General features: G+C 39.0%; 1 protein-coding gene across 2 annotated transcripts; it reads left to right on the forward strand.

Annotated features, from left to right (window-relative positions):
• Nucleotides 1-549: 549 nt before the first annotated feature.
• LOC149027704 (nucleobase-ascorbate transporter 12-like) lies at nt 550-27883 on the forward strand. Of its 2 annotated transcripts, XM_089165100.1 has the most exons (10): nt 550-1453; nt 1568-1665; nt 1770-1940; nt 6739-6839; nt 7645-7780; nt 11361-11411; nt 11523-11810; nt 14760-14994; nt 25820-26106; nt 26510-27883. In XM_089165100.1, exons 1-10 carry the CDS (start codon nt 955-957, stop codon nt 26735-26737), a joined length of 2094 nt encoding a protein of 697 aa, XP_089021226.1. In that variant the 5' UTR covers nt 550-954; the 3' UTR covers nt 26738-27883. The 2 variants fall into 2 exon arrangements, with proteins under 2 accessions (XP_089021226.1, XP_089021237.1); XM_089165111.1 differs by lacking the exon at nt 11361-11411.
• Nucleotides 27884-27959: the final 76 nt, after the last annotated feature.

Raw genomic sequence — 27959 nt, forward strand, 5'->3', positions numbered from 1 at the left:
AATCCTGATTTAAAAGCTTTTAAATTGGAGGCCACAATATCAGAAAACACCCGCTCAATCAGGGCATATGGTCAACACGAGGAAGATTTTTTTCCTTTTTTTGGTAAACCACATTTCATTCAACCGAAACAAAAGGAGATCGACTATCCGAGGCACAAACACGCCCGCCAATCGGGGCAAGGCAACACGAGGAAGTATTTTTTTCCTTTTTTTGGTAAACCACATTTCATTCAACAGAAACAAAAGGAGATACATCAGACTATCAGAGGCACAAATATCAGAAAACGGCCACTCAATCAGGGCATATGGTCAACACGAGGAAGTTTTTTTTTGGTAAACCACATTTCATTCAACAGAAACAAAAGGAGATACATCCGAACTACAAAGCATGGAAATCCAGGTAGTGGAATGGGTCAACACGAGGAAGTTGGCAGTGATTAAGGATGATATAGGGTCTTTGGCGAATCTGGACCGTTGGTTTGCAGTTGGATTCGGATAGTCTACAAATTGCGCCTATCCAAGTTATGGGGCTGTACAGAGAAGAAGAAACCAAGGGTTCCACTTCCATCTTCTCTCGCGGCGCGTATTACCTAAAAAACAAAAGTCTTCTCTCACGCGCACAGTCCGCCTCTCACTCGACGGTCCAAACTCTAACGTTAGACTGTAGAGCTAGACTCTCTACATCCCCCTTAGTTGTCAATTGTCATGCGTTTTGGCATTTCTCCGTTCGAACGTGCACACGCTTCTCTATATCTCCGGGCACTGAAAGTAGTAGCTTGCACAAAATTCCACTTCCTTCTTTCCTCGAAACCCTAAGCAGCTAAGCTAGTGAGCTAAGTATACTACTTCGGAAACATATCGAGAATCGCAGATGTTAGTTCAAAGAGATCAGATCTACAGACATTTCTACATTTTGTAAAGTCTAGTGATAAAGCTTTAGCTAGTGGGAGTTAAATGGCGAGCTCTGATCCGACAAGACGTCCGAGGCCAGGGCCATGGCCGTCGGCACCCGAGTCCTCTGCAATGCCGTCATCGTGGGCCAAAAGGACTGGATTCAGAGCGAGGTTCTCAGGTGAGACGAATGCAAGTGATTCTGGTCAGATTGTTATGGCCTCAAAACCTAGGGAGGTGGAGCCACAAGTGGATCTTGAATCCCGCCGAGTTCAGCCACCTCCAGATGCGAATGGTGTGCCTGAGAGTGAGAAAATGCCAGTGTCGGCCGATAGAGATCAATCGGTTAGGAAGAGAAGGGAGACGGAGGGAACTGCAACGAACGGAACAGTACCTAATGCCAACGGCCAGGCTCCGTCTAATCCTCCGCCTCCGCCTCCGCCTCCAAAAAACAACCGAGATGAGGAGGTCCTTGATATCTTGCCTCAATCCATAGACGACGAAGGATTTGTGGCACGTCACTCTCATATGAAATATGAACTCAGGGATACCCCTGGCCTCGGTGAGCTTTATTGAATATAACTTTTTTTCATTCACAGAAAAGGGGGAAAAAGTGCTTTTCAAATACGTCTTGTGTCTATTAATATGTGATTGGTTTAACTTTCAAATGTTGCAGTTCCCATTGGTTTTTATGGACTTCAGCATTATCTTTCCATGTTGGGTTCCTTGGTTCTCGTTCCACTTGTCATAGTTCCAGCAATGGGCGGCAGTCATGTGAGCTACTATAACTAGTTCTATTATTACTTTTGAACCATCTCTTTTCTTGGTGGATGTTAAATTGTAGATCATTTGGTCTAATGGATGTTAGTGAGTGTCAGGAGGATACATCTGCGGTGGTATCTACTGTACTACTCGTTTCAGGATTGACAACACTGTTGCACACGTTTTTCGGGTCCAGGTTGCCCCTGATACAAGGTCCATCCTTTGTATATCTGGCTCCAGTACTGGCAATAATAAACTCACCTCAGTTCCAGGGATTGAGTGGCAATGTAGGTTTCTTACACTACTTTAATGTTATTGATTTCAACTATTTGGAGACAATGTTCTGTTCCTTTTAAATTTTTAGTCGGATCCTGATTACATGGAAGAACTTAGCACGGTGATAGTGGTTCTCTGTACCATGTAAGATTTAATTGTGAAGATTGGTATGTATCTTAGGAATGGCCTTCCATACCCTGAAATAATTCGTTCTGTGTTCTCGCTTTTGGAAATTACTATTTTTTTCAGTAAAATCATTTTTATGCTCTCCCAAATAGTTGAGAAATGACAATCAAACTATGTTAAAAAGAATACCCTGGAACTTACTAATTGTGAAGGGGAATACAATTATAAATGTCACCTATTTTTTAAGTTAAAAAGGTTCAACTTATAGATTGGATTTTGAGGATTTCTTTTTCTGTAATATTCTTGGGATCTGGAGACATGGGCATTCAAAGACGTGGGCAATTGGCATACCAATTCATCCTGTATGGTACGGTAGTCTAAATGTGTTTTTATTTTATTTTGTTTTTTTTGTTCTTCCTTGATGTTAATTGTGCTGTGTGAGATTCCCTGCATTCCTACACTTGCGAGATTTTTTTTTCTTCTTCTAGTGAGATCATCTATTCACCTCCCCTGATTTTATCTTGAGAAATTTGTTAAAATACCTAGCTTTTCCACTTTCCTCCCAATGAGATCCTCTGGTTCAGCAAATTTGAACTTCACTTCTCAAACCTAAAAGTTAACACTGACTGAAACTCAATGGCCTTGAAGGTTTTTAAGTGACATGTTGTCTAAAGGAGTCATGAACTATTGACCCTCTCTTTTAGGGAATATTGGTGGTAGGGATTTGAAAAATTGACTTGCTGACTTGGCTTACATTTGGGATATAGTTGTACCTTTTGTTTGTGGAAGGTCTTGACATAGGGGTCAGACACGGGCTGTGCGAAGATATTTGCAAGAAAGTTCAGGCAACGGACTTTGGCAGCATGTTTGAATTGTTGAGCAAGGGTAGAGGGATTTGGAGATGCATGGAGATAGTGGTCCATCAAAGAGCACACATCCTTCAAGGGGTTGGTTGGCTGGCTAAGAGGGTGGTTCCTCCATTCGGCATCACTTGTTGGAAAGGTTGCCCTCGGTGACTATAGCATCTACAACTCGTTGTTGCCTTGGGGCTGAAATTGAGAGGGAAGGTTACTAGGATTGGGGGGATGAGGTTCCTAAAGTTTAGGGACAGATCCAACGGTTAGATTGACGTAGGTTTGACGTTGAGTTTTAGGTCTTTAGAAAAGTCTGAAAAGTTCAGAAAAATTCCAGAAGATAAAAGAAGGATATGGAGATTAGGGTTTAGGGGAAGTAGAAGGGATTCAATCTCTCTAAGGTTGAAGGGGATGGTTAGGCCTAAGGTTGGGATCGAAACTAGGGTTGGGAGGGGTAGAGAATTCCTAAAGGAATGGAATTTGGGTAGGGGATTTGTGGGATCTAGAGTTAGGGTTTGGGGAAGAACTATGACTGCTGCCAGCTAGAGGCAAAAAAGGGGGGAGGGGGATGAGGGCTGCAATGGGGTAAGGGGCTGGGATTAAGAGAATTAGGTTTGGGATGAGGGGAAGGGTGGGGGTTTGTGTCACAGGCAAGAGGGAAGGGGAAGAAGAGGGTTGTGAATGGGGATGAAGCCTGAAGGAATAGGAGAATAGGGCAGGGGTGGGGGAAATTATACTTACTTGTTAGGGGGTCTGGGGCATGACAACTTGTAGCAAAATTAGAGCACCACCACAGCTGCAGGCCTCCTTCCTCACGAAACCCACAACTCCGATATTCACCGTCAGTTCTCAAGTTTATTCAATAATCTAGTCTGTCTTCTTTACAAGCTTGAGGCTATATTTGTAGCTTTATGAGTGAACTCACGCTTGGCCTATTTCCCTTTAAAGTCACCAATGGAAAGGCAAGTGACTATCATTTGCAGGCAGATTGGTCCTCATCAACTCTGTTCTTCAAGCCTCTTACCTCTATTGGTCTGGTGCTTTTGGTCTGCCATCTGCTGTGATAAAATCCTTGGAATTCATGATGGCAGCTTTCCTATGATAAGGATCTGACATCTTCAGGTCCCTTCATCCCATAATCCCATTAAATGGTCTTCAATCTGTCGCCTAAAAGGTGAAGGAGGGCTAGGGATAAGAAGAATCAAAGATGTAAATACTGCTAGCACTTTAAAGCTCCTCTGGAAGATTGCATGGAGGAGGACGGATCTGGGTTTGTTGGCTCTACTTTGGTCTTCTAAAAAGTGACTCCATCTGAACCCTTTTATATCCCAGCTAATGCTTCCTGGGTTTGGCATTAGATCCTGTCCCTTTAGACCCACAGCTCTTTGAGGCATTATCTCCCAGATTGGAAATGGGCTGTGACAGTAGTACTAGTAGTATACTTCAAATCAACTTTAGAGGGATCTTCCTTATTGTATTTTATTTTCCCTTCAACATGAATATAAGCTTCCACTGCTTGAGCCCATAGTAGGTATTTTGTCACGCCCACCTAGTTTTAACTGTGGTGGTCTGAACTTGAAGTACATTAGGGTCAGATTTGAACTTGGGCATTGGAAGCAACAGAAGCAGCAAATAAGACTAAATTGAGCTCAAATTAGAGCCAGCACAAGAGTTGAGGCAAACTCAATCTCAGAAGGGTCTCAGCAGAGCAGTTATTCGTAAAAGGTAGCAAATAAACCCCCCAACTAACTTAATATAAGTAGATGGAATAGAAGAACCCGGAAAAGCACCAAGCTGATGACCAAAAATATATCTAGTATCAGGGGCCCGCAAACCTTTGGAGAGAAAACTCTGAGAGTAGTATCTGGCCATTGAAATTGCATCAAATTTGGATCAAGTTCTTTCTTTGGGATACTTTTGGTAAGCGCAACCTCAGGAGATGGACCTCCAAATCTCGCCCCATAGACTTGATTTGGAAGGCCATCTGTTTTGATGTTTCTTCTAGGCTTTCGTCTCTTCCCCATCCCCCGGTGGCTGATCCCCCAAGGGCTAGGCTTATTGTTAGATCTTGGGGATCTTCTGCTACCTTCCGATCCTCTTCTTGATCGGTTCCCCCCCCTCTTTCCTCTCTTCTTGTATTCTCTTGTTGTTGTTTAATATATTATTAATTCACATTCACCCAAAAAAAATGATTCCTCAAAGTTGCTGCATGATCAGGTTGGAGCAGCAGCAGGCTCTAGAAACATGAAATTCTGATAAAAACTCCCAAAACCCCATCACAGGAAGCTGCATGTATAGAAATCGGGCTTTGTAGATCTACTTCTTTATCCAATAATAGTCTGATCCTATTACCTTAATTAGAAAGTGACCACTGCTTTGATAGAGTTTGAGAGGAGAATCTGAAGTAGACTCTCAAAGTAGTAATAGATTTGCAGCTCTTATACCATGTCAGGAAACCAAACCTGTCTAATCAGAGCTGAGAACAAGAGAAGAAGAAGAAGAGATGGAGAAGAGATGAAGAGAAGGGAGAGTTATGCAAGATGCAGCAGCATATTGAACAATCTATAGCCTACGATAGGTCAGTTGGACTCTAACTACAAGGGTAAACTTAGACTGACGTGTACATGACCTTGTGTACCGCCATGGTATGCTGGGCCATGTACCCTTGCATAATATTTTAACAGTGTTGAATGTTAGATGTCACTGGCAGATTCATTTACCTAGTTCTGGCAGCGTATATAGCTTTTAGACTCTGCCGCTTGACGAACCCCAATGAGAATGCGTTCTTACACTTTCAAGCCTAATTCCACCTACGAGACCATAGCCTAGAGATTGGATACCTTCTTGGGTTGAGAATGACCTAGTCTTGAAAGACCTTAAAGCCATCCCCTCTCTAATCCTAAGGAGGGATGCCATCCCTACTCTTCCAACTTGGAGGATGAGGAGGAAAAAAGAAATTGCTCAGGCTGGTTGCTGAATTTTCTTACCCTTATTTTTTGGTAAAGGGTCTAGTAGGTCAGGTAGCTTCTCTGCAATATATCAATGTGGTTGTTGACTAGTTTACCAAGTAGGATGAGGCACAGTTATATCTCAAGGTTACAGCAGCCATGGTGGCAAAGTTTCTTTGTATCTCCTCCTCCGATTTCTGTCTTTGTTAGTTTACAGGATTGAATGGCCAAGTCCTGAACAGCATTTTTTATAGTTTTCCATGAATGTTGACCTAGGTAAGCCAGTTTCCAAGAGGATGCTTTCTCATTTTCTGCTCACTTGGAGCCCTAAATTGCTCAATCAAAAGGTATGATGGGGTCTCTCCTAAACATGCGTTTTTCAGTCCATAAGCACAAAGCGGTCAAAGACTCAACAGAAATTGCATCTGGGGGCTAGGATTGGGGATCTAGTTCAAATCCCAAATCCACCCTGGCCAATAAGAAAAAATGACTTGTATGTTTCAGAAACTTCTCACAAGACCTTCATAATTTGTAGATTGACTTCTATTTGGTTGTTCACTTGTAATGAAGATCCATATCTTTTAGTGGGGATGCAAAATTCAAAAGCATTGAATGCCATGCTTCTTGAATATTATATTTTGATGTACGGACATACGGTTCACCAGTTCACCGCTATGTGCTTCTTAAGATCTATCTTATAAAACTTACGTTCTGTTATATGTCAATTTGATAAGAATGGTAAAGCCATTACTCATTTAATAGTTTATTAGTGAGGATGTCTTTAGTAAGAACTCATTATTATTTATTTATTGCAGCATCACTCAATAGTTTATTAGCCAGTATGCATTTGATTGGAACTCATTATTATTTATTTATTGCAGAATTTTAGGCATATAATGAGGGAGCTGCAGGGGGCTATAATCATATCTTCTGCATTTCAAGCAGTATTGGGTTACAGCGGGCTCATGTCACTTTTTCTAAGGTCTGCTTCTTAGTATCTTTGTGGTTGTTTATTATTTACTTCTTCTATCTTTGTTAGTTTATTATGGATATATGTGGATTGGCTAAATTAAGAAAACTTACTTCATAATAAGCATATAGAATTAGAAGTTTGCTATGCAGTTCTCGATAGTCTCTATTTTTGAGAAATAAAACAAAAACTACTGCAGTTTGTAAAATTACTGGATTGATTCTTAAGGATAAAGTTCAGTCATTTTGTTGCCTTTAAATATTTCATTTTCCTGCTGTGGATGGAGTTGATGTTGGTAGATGAAACTGAATGAATTGTATAAAGCTTCTTTAGCTTTATGCTGTGAAATGAAAGGGGTGGAAGGAAGAAATCAAAGAATTCAAACCAAGATCACAATGGATGTGCATGTTAGTTCATTAGGCTTCCCCGCTGCCACTTTCACCCATTTGAAGATAATTTTTTCTGATGCTTAGAGATGTATGTATAACATGAGATGTGCACCTCTTATTATTTGTTATCCATTTCAAGCTTAAAGCTTGTAAATGTGCCTTTGAACTTCATGTGAACTTTGGGTTGTTTTATTCATTCTTTTGTTTTTCCAGATATTCTATTTTCTTTCTGAGAGTATTGACAAGATCAAGATTGGTGAAGTAAATTAGAGAAATCATATTGTTGTAACAGCTTACGAAAGGATTTTCTTGGACAAGGCAGTTGGTGTTGATATTTATGAGATTACTATAGCTCAACAAAGCAAATCCTACATACTTTTGTTAGCACTTTCAGTTAGTCTTCTTTATGCAAATGATTTTCTTCTCAGGCTGATCAATCCAGTGGCTGTGGCGCCTACAATTGCTGCTGTTGGACTCTCTTTCTATAGTTATGGTTTTCCTCAAGTGGGTAACTGCATTGAGATTGGCGCAGTGCAGATATTGCTGGTTATTATTTTTTCCCTTGTAAGTTCACAGTAGCCCAACCTAGATTCTTGTTATGTTTGTCTTAAATTTCGGGACTTAGTTTTGTGTTAGTAACTTAGTGCACTTTCAGTTTAACATGACTGTTGTGTAATGCTGGTTTTTATTACTTGCCATCGCTAGCTTCTCTTTTTTACCCTACTTAACTCACCCTTATCCCAGCCAAACTGGAAGGTTATATGAATCCTTTTTTCCCAGTCAGCTCCTCCTAAGCCATACATTTCTTTCCTCACCACTTCTCCTAGAGTAGTTTTAGGTTTATCCTAGGATCTTTTAGCTCCTTCAATTTAAATCAAATCACTCTACTGTACCGCAGCATTCAAAGGTCTCCATTCCACACACCCATGCCACTACAAATGTCTTTCTAGTAGTTTACGATGTATAAAATCTACTGCTGGATTAGCTTTAGTTTGTTTGTTTTTTAGTTTTAGTAGTCATCACTCTCAATACCCTCATTTGAGTTGCACTAAATATGTTTATATTTTGTTTCTTTACTGCCTGTCATTCAGCTCAATGCATCATTGGTGGTCCTATAACTGCCCCATTAAGTTCTTACCCAAACAAAACTGCCCCGTTAACTTTTCCTTTTGAGTTTTAATGGAGTAAATTCACTTTTTGGTCCTCATCAACCTAGTCAGAAGGACTGGGGGCCTATAGGCCCAGGGAAAGAGGGGGGGGGGGAGGGACAGCTTCGAACCTGAGACTCCTTGGTCGTATTGCCTCTATATAGGATAATAGGAGGCTGCCAACACTGTGCCAGAAACACTACCACTTAAAGGAGTAAATTGATCGCACAACACTGAGGAGTTGATATACACCCTCCACTTCATCCACCTTATTTTAATTCCTAGTTTAACATCATTTTCTTTTTCACTTTAGATGGAATCTTTATGCCGACTATTTTAACTTTGCAGTATCTCCGTATCATCAATTTTCAATAACCTCTCTTTCAGGCTTTTTTTTTTTTTTTTCTTTTTTTTTTCTGTGATAAATGATTATTCTGTATTAGAAAAAGGGGGGATACAGAAAAGGCAATCTCTGAGAACCCTTAAAGGGGAAGGAATCCTGTCACAGGAAGGCATTCCCTCCTACTCAGGGTTCCACATAGGAAAGTACAACCAAAATCCATTACATTTTAAAGTACACCTGAGCTGTTGCATCCTTCTAAATAAGGTCTTCGAGCTCCTCTGAAAAATCACTAGGTGCCCCCTCCACCTGGCTTTGTGTCAACTGAATGCCAATCATAAAATCAGCTGGCTGATTTTGCTCCCTCCTCCACACAAGCATAAATTCCCATGCATGAAGGACATCTGCCATCTGTCTTATCTCCCCTTTCAGATGTTGGACTGTCCACGGCCCTTGGATTCTCCCATTAATAATATCTATTGCCAACTTGGAATCTGATAGGATAGAAATAGCCAGCAAACCTTTTGATATGCAGATCCTCAAGCCTTCGTAGATTGCTTTCATATCCATTGCTAATATGAAAGCTGTCCCTTACCTGCAAAAGCCGGGATAGGCTCTCCCCCTTCATGCCTTATCACACCTCCATAAGAAGCCGCTGATTTGATTAAAGCCCCATCATAATGCAGTGCAACCATGTGTTGAGCAGGCTTGCCCCAGGAACAAGCTTTAGGCAACTTACAATTACGGTCAACTTGTATATCCCACTTCTCAGCTGTTTAGGAAGGTTGTTCAGTTCTTTCACATGCTAATGGATTGGCAGCCCATTTATGCTGAACATCATCTACTATTGCTACTACAATTTGGTACGTGATCCTTGAGTTGTTATGGAAGATCCTGAAGTTTCTCTCAGTCCAAATGTGTTGAATGATCGACCCAAAAGCCAGAGTTGTTAATTGCTATGCATCCAATTGGTCGACTAAGTACAAATGTGTTCAACTTCCAAATGGTCACCTCGTGCAGCCAAATCCACTTTCTTCTCTCCTTGGTTAGCTTTCTATCTATGCATCCCACACCAAAGAGCTGAAATGACGCTGGCAGAAAAGGTGGTCTCTTTTTTCAATACCGGCCCAACACAAACTGTAGTGTGATTGCACTGAGATATTCCTTTGCACTAGATAATCCCTGGTTGGAAGTATATCTCTAAGACAACACATTAATAAGGATAGAAACCATTGGGGAGCTGATACACGCCTTCACCCATCCCAAGATAGTTATAGGGAACTTTATACCTCCCTTTCAGGCTTATTGTTGCTTAGTTACCATATTCTTCGTTTGTTCAACGTATCTGATACCTTTTGATTTCAAGGTTGACATCTATAATTCCAATTTTGCATCTATCATTGCTTTTGTTTCATCCACCAAAACAATATTGTCAGCGGATAGAATACACTGAAGGGATTTGATCTGAAATGTCTCTACTGAGCTTGTTTATGATTAAAACAAATAAATATAGACTTAGAGCTAGTCCTTGATGTCTCGTTGTAATTGAGAATTCACTACCTAGCCTTCCATAGTTCTTAAAGCTGGTCACTATGCCATAATACATCGTTTAACTATGTCCACGTGTGACACATTTCCTTTCTGGTGCTTGCTAAAATAACTCTCTATGAACTCTTAGCATAAACTTTCTTTAAGTCAATAAAGACCAGAACTCCGTTTTGTGTTTTCTAAATCTTTCCATTAGTCTCTTAAACAAATAAGTAGCTTTGTGGTTGATCTTTCTGGCATAAAACCAAGTTGGTTATCTAAACTGTTAGGTTCTTGTCTCAGATGTGCTTGTATCAGTGTCCCCTGTAATTTCATAGTATGACTGATACATTTTATTCCTCTGCAGATATTAGTGCTCTGAATATCACTTTTGTTTTTGAAAAATGATAACCAATGCTTCTCCAGCATTTGTGAGGCATTTTTTTCTGCTCTTAGTTAGCCTTGTTTTTCCATAATCCATCGGCTTTTCCACATCCTTATTGACATACCATGTAGACTTATTGTTCTACCTGTTTTCATGAAGTTCTCTCCTCTTCTTCTTCTTCTTTTTTTTTTAATAATTATAAAGGGGAGACTACAGAGAAGGTATTCTCTTAAAACTCCTTAGTAAGAGAGTTTAGGAGAATCCAGACAAGGAGCGATTACCTCCTAACCAGTATCCCAAATAGGAAAATAAGTCCAATTACAATCCGTAATAAATATGAGCTTCCACATCCTTCTGAATCAGATCATCTAACTCTTTAGGGAACTCAATAGGATCCTACAACACTTGTTTTCTCCTTAGCTGAACCCGTCATGTAATCTGCTGGCTGGTTCTGTAAACTCCTCGTTTAGCACAGATGCCTCTTGCAATGTTCTCCCTTTTGTAGGTTGACACTTCCAAGGCCCTTGTCCCATTAAGAATATCTACTGCCAGTTTATAGTCAGTTCTGATGGAGACCTCCTAATACCCTTCTTGGGTGCAAACTTGGATTGCGCTAAGTATTTTTATGAAGTTCCTTTCGTGACTGCAGTTTCATGATGGGTATTACTACTTTCTGAAATATCTCTTCCTGGTAAATGAATCTCAAATGTCTGATTTACTTTTTTTTTTGTGAATTTGCTGCAGTATCTTCGAAAAATATCTGTCTTCGGTCATCGTATTTTCCTAATTTATGCAGTAAGTCTATTTCTTTTTGTTCAGTGATTGCTTTATTTTCAGTGCATTTTATTGTGTTACTGGAAATTGCTTTCTCTGAGTGCTGTTGACATGTTTTGAATGTTCATTCAGGTTCCCTTGGGTCTTGCAATCACATGGGCTGTGGCTTTCCTTCTAACCAAAGTCGGTGTCTATAATTACAACGGTTGTGATGTAAATGTGCCTGCCTCAAATATCATATCTGAATCATGCAGAAAACATGTTTCGAGGATGAAGCACTGTCGAGTTGATACTTCTTATGCACTGAAATCCTCCCCATGGTTTCGATTTCCATACCCGTTACAATGGGGTACACCAGTCTTTGACTGGAAATTGGCTTTTGTGATGTGTGTGGTGTCCATAATTGCATCAGTTGATTCTGTGAGTTTCCTGCCTCTTTTTACCATGGTTTTAGAGGATTTATTGGACACCTTTGTTGTAATTTTGTGGTGCCTCAATGCATGTCCTCGGTGGCAGAAGGGTGTGTTGGTGCACCAACCTAGGGAATACATGATTGATTATATGGTTGCCCAGGAATCCAGGTGTATGCCTATGCTACTTGAGAGTTTAGACAAATTAATTTTGTTACTATAAATATGACGTAAGACGATCCTAGGCATTGATATTACAGATTATGATGACCTTGGTTCTTGTGCCTGAATATTACAGCTTTAACAAATCAGGTTGTAGCCTATGCCATCACCTTGGTTAGCCCATTCGGTTAAATATCTTATCTTTTCATGGTAATGCTAGGTGGATGATCTTTGTTAGAGTGCTTATATCTCAGTTGGAGGTCCATGGGTCTGTACGGTGGGGTTTTCTTTTTGTTAAGTAGTTTTGCTTAATTTATTATCTTAACTAGTTCGTAGAATCCTGATGCGCTTAGGTCTTAGGTGAGCAAGGTAAGATTTCTTTGCCGACTTTAATTCCATTTCACTTAGTATATAAAGATCCAGGGGAGTGGTATATTGAGCTTATAGTTTAGTATTCTTATTCTCTCCTTGTCTCCCTCCCACCCCCCTCCAGTCTCTCTCTCTCTCTCTCTCTCTCTCACTCACTCACTCACTGTTTTCTATGGAGTTGATATCATTGCCTGGTAACAGAGCTCCTCAGCTAGCATGGGTTAACAATATTTTGGCCCATTCAATAAACTTGGGGCTCTATTATCTTCATATTGTTTTATATTGAGTGAGCAGTAGATTAGTGCAGATATATTGAGATATGTAGATTTGTAGCAGTTCTACAGTTCAGTTATGAAAGAGTATCAAGAGCTTCAAACAAAATTTGTCTACCCAGCGGATCATCTTCAACCATTCAGGTTTATTGATTCTCAGTCCTCACTTGATAGACACTGTACATAGTTTGAACTTTGCAGTAGATCAGCTTTCCTGCTCCTCTAATTTTACTGCTGACATTATTCCAGGCTATACCCAGTACGGCAAATTTCCTGAAAGTCTGGTTATCTAATTAAAGTTGATCCTTCCAGCAGATCATACTGATCTTTTGGAGTTTTGTTCACTCCTATTACACGTTCTTCAATCCCATTTAACCAGGGCTTCTCTATTCTGAGTTGCAGATTGCTCATTATGCTCTTGCAGTGCAAGACAAAACCAATTAAGTGACCAAGGTGCTCAGGTCAGGCAAAGCACCTGGACACCAAGGCGATGCCTTGACAACTATGATATATGCTGCCTTGCCCTGTTTCCAAATAGGCTGTTTTCAGAACTTGATCCCATGACCAAGCGTTCATCAAGGGAGCACTTGACCAAGCATTCAGCAAGCCATCACTTGTTCAAACATGCCAAGCATGACCTAGGCTCTGTCACACTTCGATGAGATTTCATCTAGGCCTAGTGCCTGGCCTACTTTAATCCTCTCCTTAAGGCTTCTTTTACTTCAAACACCCTAATCTTTCATATGTTCCCAACTTTTGTGATCTTTGAGATTCCACTAGACTGTGGATCCCATTACTACAGTTGAGTGTCTTTGGCCCAGTTTAATCTGCATTTAGTAGATGGGATGAATGATAGTAGTTTGGGGATTGTTAGTTGTCTGAAGAAAATTCAAGTGAAATTAGATGAATTTCCTAATCCTTTCATGCATGATACTCTATGTGTACAGATGTACATATATGTGGTGCAAACATTCTGATCATGATCATGACTGATTGTTTCTGAAGAAATGCATTATGACTTAAAAAATTCTCAGTTAGAAACTGTCCCACAAGCAGTGTAGTTTATTCATCCTCCCTTGATCTGACTTCAAAGCTTTTATTGACTTTCCAGATTTGTTTTAACAAACTATTGGGGAAGTTTGCTGTATGCTGAACCCGGACTATATTTCACCGCATCTGAGTCGTCAGCATGTTGCCTAAGTGACTTCTGCCTTGTTGTAAGGTGCCTTGCATGGGATTTTATTGGTAATAAAATCCACCTTTGGGTTATATATCATTTACATAAGATATTATTCATAAATTACCAGTACTCCCATATTTAAATCCAATAAAAATAGTAAAAATAAAGAACATTTCAAAGGTATAAAAGTCAAAACCCCAGTTCAATAACAAAAATTCATATTTTTTGCAGTAGGTGAAAATTTTTAGACTTTCTAATCCTGGGGTTATCTCAAATATTAAAATTCTATAATATCTTTATATGATATGACATTGTTAAAAACTAAATGTTTGGAAGAATATTCATTTATTTTGGTATATAGAAAAATATTTATTATTAAGGTTTGTCTAGTACATACCTCCAGTATTCAAATTTAAACTATTTTGGATTCGTTAATAGACTGGCATGATCCTCTACCGATACAAAATGTTTCATGTAATTAAAATCATCTGACCTGTCAAACTTCTTAGGGACCTAAATCATTTCTCTAAATTGAAGGCAGTTTAATTACATAGAGGTAAAGATCATATTTTCTTAGGTAATACACACCAAATGTCAGATTAGGTATACTAGGATGATTACCAATTTTAATATCAGACTACACCGAATGTATGTTTTGCTTGTTTCAATCTTCTAGTAGCTTGCTTCTTCAGTTATGTTGTATTCTAGTTATATATTGATTTTCTGATCACTTGATGTGGCTTATGTTGATTCTGATGAAATAAGGTATACCTTATATACTTAAGCATACTAAATAATGTCAAAAAGGAGGGAAATAAAGTTGCCCAAGTGCTCAGGCACCCTCCATCACTCTGAGTTGCCTCATTCTGACAACAATGCAGTGCATTATTTTCCTCTTTTGAGTTATTTTTATTTTTAAATTAAGTTAAGATTTCTCCAATACGAGCCCCTAATTTTCCTGCATGGTTTCTCTTAGGTTGGTTCATACCATGCATCGTCTTTATTGGTTGCATCCAGGCCTCCAACACCAGGTGTCGTCAGCCGTGGTATTGGTCTTGAAGGCCTTTCAAGTGTTTTGGCAGGCCTCTGGGGTATGGGAACTGCTTCTACAACTCTTACTGAAAATGTGCACACCATTGCTGTGACCAAAATGGGTAGTCGACGTTCAGTTGAGCTAGGTGCATGTATTTTGATACTCTTATCTCTTTTTGGTAAGTGTGTCTCATGATACTGTTTTATGAAATTAAATTGCTGATTACAGAGCATCTATGCAGAAACTCATCTCAGTGCCATACATGTACAATGGGATTTTGGCATTGCAGATGGTTCCTTGGAGTAACAGTCTGTCTTTGGCACTTGGTGGCATATAGCTAAAACTAAGGATGTTAATTTATAATTGAAACTTACCATTTAAAAGTGAACTTAACCAAATGAGATATACCCCATTCTCAGACTGAATAAGGTTCTGTGTCCATTTTATTTTGTTTTATTTTTAATGTTTTAATTAATGTAGATGATAAATTTCATTCCATTTTAATGTTTAAAGCAAGTGAAGTCGATTATGACTTTTAACGAACATGGGGTTCACTTGTTATTTAGATGTAAAAGGTTTGCTCAGATACCTGCCAAAACTGAATACATTGTGGGGTCAAAATCAAATATGGAACCAAAAGAAACATGATTTGAAACCTACCATTAGGGTTTACAAACACGTATGCTCTTATTTGGTTTATGTTCAGTTTCGGCCACATGTTGTCATCTTGAACCAGACCAAAAAACCAGAACCGATTCATACCCGTATCTAGAACTGTTGTACAGGAAATCAATCCTATGCCCACCAATGCAATTAGCAAATTCCCTTCTTCTTGATCCTGTGTGTATGATCTCTCTTTTGCTTGGTTGTAGTCTCAACTCACTAAGTCTTCACCCCAACTACATTGGCTATTTTTCTCATCCAAATTAATCTTCTTTTGCCAATCATCTCTCTTTAAGCTACATGAATTTTTTTGCTCTCTATTTAGGGAATATCTTTTGTTAACCTAAAACAAGACATCAGTGGTTTGATTCAGGACATATTTTGTTTGTATTACTCTTCACTGGGGCATGTTTCGATTTCTGAGTTACATGATTAGATCTTCTAAGTTGGTTGGCCCTTGTCTGTCAACAATTAGTGCTACATTTATGTGCACTTGAATGCATTCAATCTTTGTCTTGCCAGTCTTTCATTGCAACTTTCTTCTCAGTTAATATAAATGTTAACATCCAGCTCCATAATATATACCTGATTTTACCATATTTTAATTCCTGGAATGCAAATTTACTCCACTGTTTCCAATAAGGTTCTGTTAATTTTTTCTCTCTCTCTTCCTCATACTAATCGTTTAACTTAGAAGAAGGACCTCAAAATCCAGATCTTACATTTATGGTGGAGCAAAATATTAGAAGATGGACCTCCAAATCCAAATCTTTGGACGTGATTTGGTGAGACATCTGCTATGATGTTTCTGCTAGACTCTGGTCTCTCCCCTATCCCACTGTTTTGGTACCCCCAAAGAACATCATTATTGTTTGTCTCCTGAGGTCGTGGTTCCCTTCTTTTGCTGACTAGTCGGTTGTAATCTCACTCCCCTCTTCTCCTCTTGTACATTTTTCTTCCCTTTTGGGGTCTTTGAACTTGGATGTACAAAATGGTCCTTGTACTGTCATCAATTGTGGACATATTTATGGCTATCTATTCTGTATTGTACCCTTACTTTTAAAGCATTTTAATCCTGATTTGGCATCTACTCTGTTTTTTATGTTTGTTAAAGTTTATCATTGGTATTGTGGTATTTTTAGGTGTATGGTGGATCATGGGATTGTGTTTGAGTTGAATCTAGCTTACTAGTTTAGTTGCTAAATCCTTTCCTAGTTATTCCTTTTTGTTGTAGGTAGACTAAGATTCTCTGCGGGAAACCTACTAAGAATTGATGGTTGACTTGACTTACCCTTAGTTTGTTTGCAAGATAAAAAGAGGTGGAAACAATATAACAGGTGGGACCCACTGGTATTGGGGTGAGGGACAAGAAAGGGTTTTGTAAAAAAGTTGAAAAAGTGGGTCCAACTTTTATCATTTCCCTACCTTTCCCACAAAGTCCCACTAAAAATGTAGGCCTTATAAAAGAGATGGGGTGGGAAAAGTGGGATGCCACGTCATTGGACAAGCTACCTTAATTTAAGGAAGTTTGTTTGCTCATTTTCCCACCCCGTTGAACCAAACAACCATGTTTTGGGATTTCGTGCAAAAGTTTACCTTTACCTACCCCTTTTTTCCCACTCTGCTTCAAATTCTTCAAACAAATGGTTTCTTATGTTATATGAGTTGTCCAGAAATAATCCTACCAAGAATCTGAAGAAGAGAAGATAGGGGAGAGAAAGGGGAACTATCTAAAATGGTAGGGGTGATTATCTAGAATTCCCTCCAACCTAGGTTGATAGAAGGGAAAAACGCTACACACATTTTCCTTTGAGATCAACCTATGGTTGATAACATAGTTGTCAACGCCAAGGTGACTAGGCGTCCGAAGGGCGAAGAAAAGCAAGGTGACTCCAACCAAGGCAACACATAGATTCCCAAAACCTCTCAAGGGCCTAGACGCCTAGGCGATGCCTTGACAACTATGGTTGGTAGATATAGGTGTGGGGCCTTTCTTTTATAAGTTTATGTGGTCATGGGTTTATTCTATGGCTCCAAAAGTACAGCATCTAGGCCAAAAACGAAAATATGCCCGTTAATTAGTTTAATTGGTCTAATTATGTGAATTTGGCAACTTAATTTATGAGGGCATAATAGTCTTTCCTTGTGTGTGTGTTTTTTTTTTCTTTCTCCGGTTTTTAGGTCCTAATCTAAGTCAGTTAGTTCCTATGTTGCGTCAAGACTCAAAGAGTTCAATTAGTATTTTAAGTAAGATTAGAGCTCCAGCTTATTATGTATAAATAAGCCCCTCCACTCAGAGGGAAGGAAACAAATTCATATAATTAAGTTATTTTCAGTTTCGAGTCCCTTTGTGGGTGTTTGCTGTGGCAACAATGTTTTGTTCAATTATGTCCAAGATTGAGGTTATTTTCAGTTTCGAGTCTCTTTGTGGGTGTTTGCTGTGGTGACAATGTTTTGTTCAATGTGGTATGTCCAAGATTGAATGAAGACTGGTTTATATCAACATTGGTTAAATAAGGTCCAGAAGACCAGAAGTTGAGTATTCTGTTAAGTTCTTAGTGAAGTCAAGCTGAATCCTTGTTATGGCTGAATAGGCAGTCTTCAAGAAGCCATTTCATTCATTCCAAAGCTCTACAAGGCTCCCCTTTCAGGTATCAGGCAGGCTACCCCTTCCCCCTTGACCTATCACATTTTATTTTCTATTTTCATGAATTTTCTTGAATTTCCAGAGTTCCCAAGACACTGGAAACTTAAGTTTGGATCTGCACCAATCTAGCTGTCCAATCTGTCCCACACTTTAGTTACATCTTCTCCCCATCCCTAGTGACCTTAAATCCTAGTTTTACTCCATTCTGATCATCCAATTCTAAGATACAAATGTTTTCTTGAATTTGCATACTACCTAAAAACCGTAAAACAAGAACCCCCATATCTTTTAATTTAACCATCAATACCCAACCAAACTTGGGGGATCGTATCTGTATATTGATTACCTATATGCCCCTCCAAATTTCAACCCATTCTATAACACCTGCAGACCCTGATCCCCAATGTCTGAAATATTCTTGCATATCTCTAAGGTTAAGAAACCCTTTTTTGGTCCCATTTCAGTTGGTTCTCTTAAAGATCTTGAAAGACTTGCCCTTATTCAATTGAGGTTACATTAATTGAAAGTTGCAATCATTAATAGAAATTTCCAAACTGGTTTTATCCATGTTCCCATCGAAACAATAATGTGGAAAATATGCAAGTGCGATGGCACTTTTATGATGAAGCGTGCAATCATCCTAGTATTGCAAAAACAAAAATTGGATCAATTTATCCAATTGGATTGCCCACAATAAAGAATGATGCAAAATTTAATGATAAAACTATAATTAATGGGAATTTACATGGGAACACTTGGTAGGTATTAGCATAAGCTGCATAACAAGGTTCAATCTGGTAAACATGGTTTGAGATCTCGTGAGCTATTTTGAGATAGGGAGTCGGGATCTCCTTTGTGGTAAATCTAGATCGAGATTTCGGTTAAGTAGAGATCTCGGTCCACTTAGCCACTTTAAATGCCACAGGTCGAGATCTGTTTCGCTTGATCTCGACCTGTCTCGCTCTATCTTGCCTCCCAACTTGCCGAGACCTTCCAAACTTCCATTTTTGCCTTTTTATTGTTGGATTGACGCCGGATCTTGACTTGTAGCAAAGTTTAGCACATTTACATCAAGAAAGGAAGATCAAATAAGGCCATTTGATGAAGTTCTTCAATGAAGGCCACAACAACTATTCATGGGCTCAAGCCCAAATTACAAAAGAAATCCCGAGGCCGAAAATCTTATAAGGCAACAGAATGTGAAGCATGAGTCATACCCAACATTTCTATTATGAACTTATGATAGTTTTATTATTGTACCCTCGAGAGTCGAGGATGTGATGTTGTGTCGTACTCATATGGATGGAATTCTATTGCTATTTAAGTTATTTGATGTATCTTATCATTTGCTTTTCATTTATATGTAATAATGGTTTTTTTTTGGCTAGAAATGTAATAATGGTTCTATATTTCATGTTTTATAACCGTACATGTTCATTCCTGCAGCATTTCGATTTCAAACTTAGTGTCAAGTTAGAACTCATTCTTAAGGTTGTCTTTTTGCAAATCTAAAGCCAATAATGTGTTTAGAAGGCCTAGAAAAAGGCTAGATACCAACTTTGAGCCCAACTTGACCCTTAAAACCCCCAAAATGGACCAATTCACTCGATTTGGCTGGGGAAAAAAATCAGATCAAGAGCGAGATTTCTCTTTCTTGAGGGGGCGAGATGGGTTTCGAGAGCGAGATCTTGAACCATGCTAGTAAATAATAGATTCTAAGGTACAAGTGAAACTAGTAATCTCATAATTAAAGCAAAGTAAATAATTGAATTAAGCAAGCAATAACTATGGAATGAGATCTCGCTCGAGATCTTGCGATGAGATCTCTGGCGAGACCCTCAAAATGCAATAACTCGACCGAGATCTTGGTCCACCCAACTTGTTTAAGTTCCCTATCTTGTGTGACATGTCTCACCTCCTCTTGCCTCCCAACTTGCCGACATCTTCAAGTTCTTTTTTTTTTTTCTCCAGATTTTTAACCTCCTTTCGCCGATAGCTTCCTTGAGCCACAATAGCTATTCATTGGCCCAAGCTGCAAAGAAAACTATGAGGCCCAAAGTGTTATAAGGCCTCTACAAGCTTGGAGCGGGACTCCCATGTGCGTCAGAGGCATGGTTGTCAAAGCGCGCTTTGGCCTAGTTTTGGGTCAAGGTGTTGCGTTGTCGCCCAGGAGACGCCTTATCGCCTTGCTTGGTGTCACCTTGGTTTGCGTTGCCCTCTATCGTCTAGCCTCGCCTTGTCACCTTGACAACCATGGTCAAGGGGAAGGTCGTCAGCAACAGAATGTGAATCATGAGCCTTGCCTAACACTTCTATTATGAACTTATGATTTATATTGAATTTAGATGGTTGTATTATTGTATTCTTGAGAGTCTAGAATCAGATGTTCTAGTGTACTCATATGGATGGAATTCTGTTGCTATTTAAGTTATTTGTTATATTTTATCACTTGCTTTCATTTATAAGTCTTAATGGTTCTATATTTCATGTTTTATAACTTTGCATGTTCATTCGCAACATTTCGGTTTCAAACTTAGCGTTTAGTTAGAACTTATACTTAGGGTTTTTTTCTCACAAATCTAAGGGCGCCATTGTATTCAGAAGGCTTAAAATAGGCTAAATGCCTGACCCTTAAAACCCCTTGAGATGGGCCCTCAAGTTCACTCGTGTTGGCCGGAAAAAAATACCAGATCTCGAGCGAGATTTTGCCAACTTGAGTGAGACCTCGCTTTTTCTTAAGGGCGATATTTCCCTTGAGAGGAAGATCTTGTACCATGGCAATAACATCATTGTAAATAACCAAAACAGGGATGGGTAGTCGGGTAGATAAAATGGCATAGTTGTAAGTAAGGTAATATCCAATTTTAACACAACCAAAAGCAAAAGGGTGAAGCTGAAATGGGAAATAAAATAATGACAAAGGAGAATTAGTATTGATGAGAAGGGTAAAATTGGAAATCACAAAATAAAGGTATCGATGAACAAAGATACCAAGGTTGTCTTCAACCAAGTCAAAGGTACGACTAAACCAACTTATCAGATTAGGAAATCACAAAATAATGGTAATAAGAAGCTAACGTATAAAGGTCGTCTTCAGCCAAAATAAAGGAATTACAGAACCAACATACAAAGGTGTTCCTGCTCCAAAGAACACCGAAACTCTTTTTTCATGTTCCTGATCCAAGAAACAGTTTTGAAGGGATTTGATAGTATCATCATTCCGGAAACATTTGAAAAATGCAAATGGTGTTTGATAAAACCTACTTCCAGAAGCGGTTTCTAATTGTTACTGATAATTACAAAATTGCCATTGAAGTTTAATAACTTCTCTACTTGCCATTATTTTCCATCAAATTAGATTAGGAATCATAAAACATTAATTGCAAGTTTTCAACTAATAAAAAATTTCCATAGCATATCAAATTGTTACAATCCAATTTTAAAGTACTAATTCTCTGTCCAATAAAATATAGACATGATGCTTATTCGAACCCAATCTGATTAGTTCTCTAGCCTACCTTCCAATGTCAATCTTCTTCTATTGTCAGTGTTTCAGTGAATCTTCTGCTTTGTATAACAAACCTGCTCTGCTTAGTAGATCAACTAGGCAGACCAACTTCTTAACTTTTGGTTTCATATTGTAAATCCCTGTTATTCTATCAAACAAAAAGCAACCTTCCTCAAGTATTTGTAATTGGACTCATGCAGTCAAAGTAGGAACAGATGTGGTTTCTTTCAGCTCAGTCTGTTCGTTCTCCATCTACTTAAAGAGGGTCAATGCTTTACTTCCATGCCCACATGTTTTCATATGCTTTTGCACTCTCCATCTCCATTTTCTTGAAAATTTCTCAGAGAGTTGACCTTAACATAACCAAAACCATTGAATTCCATGAAGTCATCCTTACCATCTGATATAAAAATACCATGAGCCAGGTCTTCATTTCTAGAAGCCCGGAATTGATACATCCATTGATTAGAGTTTTGTGCTAGATCACATCTTTGTCCTTCATTGCAAAGCAAAATAGGAATGCCATGTCCATATCACCACGTTCAGCACAGTATCTCTAAAAAGCTTCTCCCAATTCTAACTACATCTCTTACTGAAAAAAGAAGAAAAAAAAGAGAGAAAGCACTGATCCCTCTCCATTCTCCATTATGCTTACTTGTGTACAAGCTGACAACAGAATGATGTGCCTGCACCTTGAACAAAACCAATGCTAAAACCTGCAAACCTAGCCTCTTGCTGTAACTAGGTAGAAGTGAATTGCGGCTAGTCTCTCTTGAGGAATTACATCAAAATTTGACATGCCTCTTGAATGAGTGCACCCAGCCAACACAAGTGGATGAGAGGATTCTGCACAAAAATGTTAGTATCAAGGGCGATTCTAGTGACTTGGACAAGGATCCCTTTCCCTTTTGGAATTGAAACCTAATGTTGCAAGCCTCGGGGGGGGGGGGGGCAGGTAACTGTGACCATCATGACTGCCAGAATTTGCTCAGATTAAGTAATTGTATATGAGGATGGTATAGAAGTAGAAGGCTGTGCAGCTGTTTGAGTAGGCTCTTTTGATGAAGTTCCATCTGAAAGTGGTGTGTAAGAGACCATTTGTAATGGTTTGGGCAAAGATAATGATGAGTACAACTGAGCATCATGGCTTTTAAGTCTAGTTTGGGCAACATATCATGATGCTCTGCAACTTCCCCCTCATCATTGCGGTCTCATCTTCAGTTTGGGTAGGGATTTAACGGTTCTGCTGGTTCTAGGTTTCACTAGTAGTGATCCTGGAGAAAAGGAAGCTGGAGTTGCAAAAAAGAGAGGGAGGGAGAGTGAAGGTACATGGAATGATGGAAAGTGAACACTGGCCATCCAAAGGGCAATCCTGTAGTAGACGTTTGAGCTATAGATTTAGGTGAAAGTCAGTTGCAGAAATTCCTGCAAAGGACGTTTTTATGTTTAGATATTGGTTTTCCATTTTCACCCCCATTAAATATGTTAACACTTGTGCTGTTGTGCACACTGTTTTTTGTTTAGATGGTGATTTTCCATCCATTTCCTGTTGAGCTGTGTTTCGTGTAACACTTGTGCAAGCTTCACCTTTTGTTTCTAAAAGCAGAAATACAAATCAGACTTCTTACGTAGAAGTTGCTTCTAAGAGCATAAGTAGGCATTAGTTTCTTCTTCTTCTTTTTATTTTTTTTTATTTTTTAACTTCAGAAAAACACCAGCAGCAAATATATTTTTCAGATGAGTTTTACAAATTTCGACCCTGTTTTCTGTTTTTCGAAGCAAAACACACCAGAAACAGCTTCTCGTAATGTTATCAAATGGACCCTAGGTGGCTAGTTTTGGATTGTGATTACTCCCCCAGTGGGGATTCAAATAATCTGAACTTTCATGGAGAAAATCTGCACTCATTGACCTATTAAAAACCGACAATGATAGGCCTGGATACCTGGTAATTGAACAATGAAGAGAAGAAAGGGAGCAGAGAAGAAAGGAAGCACTTCCTTGTGAAACAGAAGGTAGGAGTTTGTGGGTTCAAGGAGTGACCATGACCTAGAGAACTAAGAAGGATGGTGGTGCATATACGCTCAATGTGGCCAGTCCAGTGATCATCCATCCTTTGAGGAGCAAACAGAGGCATGTTGAGCCATCTTTGGTAGGATAACTAATGTATTAAAGTTATTAAAAGATAAAAAGAACATCCTTGCAAGTGGTTCTGGCAGAAACTTAGTTTCAGAGATGCAATTAGACTGCAGCTACTAGATAGAAGATGATGAACAAAAGGGGTTCAAACCAATAAACCTCCAGAATTTACATTGGGTTCCACAAAAGAACGAGAATTTAGATCCAGAAAATTTTTAATAGAAACTGAGGATCACTTCAACAATGACAGAAACCTTCCTCGTTCTTGGACTTGCCAGTTTCTTTTCGCCTCCATCTTCACCACTGTTGTACCATGTACAAGAATATTTCTTTACCAGAATCTGAAGAAGATATGGGAGAAAGGGGAACTGTCTAGAATAGTAGAATCGATGATCTAGCTGTCGACCCCAGTTGCTTTATTTATAGTAGAAATACTACAAGACTCCTTATATAAGGAATCAGAAATAAAATAAGTTTAAACTTAAAACTAAACTGACCAATCATTGACACACTATGGCACTAAAACGCTAAGTTACAGGAGATGGAAAACTACCTCAATTGTGATGCAATAATCAACAAGGTGCTATACCACATATAGGCTAGTTTTATTCCCATTGTTCTCTAGCTTCCTCTCCCTCTTCTCAATCTCCATCTTGATATCTGCACTTCTTCTCTTTCTTCTTTGTAGGTTCTGGTTTACAGATTCATGTGGTATGAAAGGTCTTTTGGCCAAATTCTACTAGTTCTTTTCACTTCTGAGGTCCCCTTTTTTTTTGGGGTTGGTCGAGGGGTTGCTTTGCAAACCATGTGTATCTGATATATGTAAACGTTTGAAATAGCTTCAAATAAACTGAGGTTTCTGTACCTATATTGCTTATTGTGCTTGGAGTACCAAAACCATTGACAAAGGGCAAACTGGTGCTGAAGGCTTCCGTTCAATCAGTCTCTGCAGAAGAAAAGGAGGGGGGGGGGCGGCCTTACTATGCTGAGAGGCTGTTTCGATGCCTTTACCTCAGGCTACAACTGTTGTCCATTGACCACTGCCCCAAGTTCCAGGACAATTGTTCTGCCTCATTATTATGTCCCTGTTATCAAGTTTGAGTTAGAAAAGAAATAAAGGAAACTTCATACTTCGCATAGACCATGATTGGGTACCCTAAGGTGACCCAACAATTGAAATAAGTAACCAACATATCCAACTTTGACTCTGCTTGTCCTAATATGTTTATATGACTGAATATTACATAAAAAAGAAGAAAGGAAATAAAGCCCTAAATCACCCTACAAATTTACTGGCTACGGCACTATGGCTTGTTCATTGAACTTGGCCTGCCCTATCAATTGGAACAGATTTTGAACCAGAAAAGGTTAGATGAATCTGCAGTAAAGTGGCTTTGTTGTCGGTTGCCATCCACTTAATTGCCAATTCACATACAGGACTTTATCCATTTCCTTTTCCATTTTCTCTGTGCTGGACTGTTTGGAAGCTGGTAGATGGCAGTCTTTGATGACAAGAATTACAGCCCAACAACCCCCCACCCCAAAAAAAGAAAAAGAAAAACAAAAGAAATCCTCTGGCCATACATGAAACAATGCTCACTGTTTTCTTGGTGACACTAATGAATCTTTCATGAACACTCAGATTTGAGAAACATAGGCCTTATTTTGCAGAGTAGTAGACTTAACTTCATTCCTCTATAGCTTGAACCATCTTTTTCAGTTTTTCACCTCAAGTTTATTTTCTTCCATTTATGGTCTAGAAAACTGAAAGCATCTCCAATTTCTAACTAGCTAATCTAATTAATTGACTATTTTTTAAGTATCTACCAAACTAGTGATGTCTGCCATATTAATGGGTTTAGGCTTTTACAGATAATGCCTGTTTATCAAATTCTTTTACCAGAAGGCAAGTTTTTTTCGAGCTTGCAAAACTAAGATCTGGAAAATTCTCTAAATTTTCTTATTTTCTTTTTGCATCGTCTTCTTCTAATTCTTCTCTCTTACATTCCATTTACGTTACTCTTGTCCTCCTTGATGTGCTTACAGGAAAAGTTGGGGGCTTTATTGCTTCAATTCCTGATGTCATTGCAGCTGCATTGTTGTGTTTTATGTGGGCAATGCTTACAGCATTAGGTTTGTCAAATTTACGCTACAGTGAGGCAGGAAGCTCCAGAAATATTATCATAGTTGGGCTCTCTCTGTTTTTCTCTCTGTCAATTCCTGCATACTTCCAGCAATATGGTGCTATTCCAAATACCAACTCAACTGTCCCAAGTTATTTCCAACCATATACTGTGGCATCTCATGGTCCTATTCGCAGTAAATATGGCGGGGTATGCTTCTCCTCTTGACTTTCAACCGTTCAGGATTAAAATCTATTGCATCTTAAGCATTGTGGATTTGTCTTTTCTCGGAATTACTGTTGATTATAGGTTCCTTGGGCAGGTTAATGGATTTTAATGCTTTTTTTGATCAATCTTACAGGACTTGTGTACCTATCATATAAATGAAGAAAATAGAAAAGATATATTTTCTGGTTTTAAAAAAGATTTTCTGGTTATTGGGAGTGATTGAAATCACTGCTGGTTTTAGAAAATGTATATAAACAGTGGTTTACCCCCGCCGGGGGGGGGGGGCAGGTGGAAATGAAATTTCATTTTTGTTCAACATATCAGGCACCTCTAAGTTTTAAGTGCCATGGGGAGATTACTAACAAAGAATTAGTTTTGTTTGCAGTTGAACTATATTCTGAACACCTTGCTGTCATTTCATATGGTGATTGCATTCCTCATTGCTGTAATCTTGGACAATACTGTTCCTGGAAGCCGGCAAGAGCGTGGGGTGTATGTCTGGTCTGAATCAGAGAGTGCAAGTAGAGAACCTGCTGTTGCTAAAGACTATGGGTTGCCTTTCAGAGTTGGACGAATCTTCAGATGGGTCAAATGGGTTGGGCTTGAGAGGTGAGGTTTTCATGAGGTATATCTCATAGGTTGTGTGGTCTGTTGCGTTCTTCAGCTATTATTCCCTGAAAGACGTTCCCAGGTTCTGTAATTTGAAAGGATAGTTGAGGACACGTCGCATGCTCCTGATCAAATGTAAAAAGGGGCGCAGAATGGATTATCCGCCAGGGAGATGTATGAGATCAAGTACATACTACAGGGGAGTCATGGAAATATGCCAGTGTTGTAATTCTAATTATGAACAATGGTATATTCGTCTCCAGACATTGCAACTTTGGGATGAGTTCAGATCCCCAACCTCGACCCCTTTTAATGTTAGCAAGTTCTGTGTTGGGATTTCCAGCTTCTGTTAGGGATACCTGGAAGAATATTTGAGTGAGACGACTCTGTACAGCTATGGAGACCATTGTTTTTCTCAAGAAGGGTCTTTTTGACTTTGCTCATGTGGTGATGCTTGGGAGAATCTTGGAGATCTGAATCACAAACTTGTATGTCGACGCTCATGGTAAAGCTGTCTAGAAATCATTTGGTTCCTGGGGCCTTCAATGGGATTCCTGTGCCTGGCTTTGCTGTTTCTTTCTTTATGCTTCTTGAATTCCATCCTCTACATACGTGCAGTTCTGGTGTATTGGTTGCCCCCCCATTTGGTATCTGAAATCTGTTTCCTGAACATTATTTCTGTTATTTATCGTTACTGTAAATCTTATAGACCCAGACTTGAATTTTAGATCACATCAATATCAGGCGCTGAGCTTGGAAACAACATTATTGTAACCCACTTTTACTATGTTTGCATTTTACACGCTATGCGAGGGGGGCTTTTCACATACATGAGACAAAAAGGAAGCAAGGGAGACGATTACTGGGAACAACTTAGAACAAAGAAGAAAGGAAAAGGGAACTCCTTCACAAAGTAAGACCATCACAAACAGCAAACATAATTTGTAAGGAAAGGACCCTTAGGCATGAGGAGAAGGTTTATAGAAATTAATTGTACACGTATTATAGACACAAGTAGATGATATATAGTTGTAAGAGGAAGAGAAAATTTGGGAGACTTTTAAGAGGAATTTAAATAAGACTAGAAGACTTCTTGACACTGCTTATTTTGGCTTTTTGGTTTTATGCACTTCCTTGTGGAGCCTATATGCAAGCTATACACGTTCGGTAACTTTATTTTTATTTTTATTTTCTTTGGAATGTCATTATTAATTATACCATGTAAT

This window comes from Hakea prostrata, chromosome 1 (genome assembly GCF_041222555.1).
Source record: "Hakea prostrata isolate BN-2017 chromosome 1, UWA_Hpros_2, whole genome shotgun sequence".
Lineage (NCBI taxonomy): Eukaryota > Viridiplantae > Streptophyta > Magnoliopsida > Proteales > Proteaceae > Hakea > Hakea prostrata.

Excerpts from the sequence above, each read along its gene's own strand:
- LOC149027704 (XM_089165100.1), top strand. The coding sequence starts at position 955 with ATGGCGAGCTCTGATCCGACAAGACGTCCGAGGCCAGGGCCATGGCCG. Across the intron at positions 1,666-1,769 it reads CAGCAATGGGCGGCAGTCAT|GAGGATACATCTGCGGTGGT; the intron begins GTGAGCTACTAT and ends AGTGAGTGTCAG. Across the intron at positions 26,107-26,509 it reads TTCGCAGTAAATATGGCGGG|TTGAACTATATTCTGAACAC; the intron begins GTATGCTTCTCC and ends TTTTGTTTGCAG.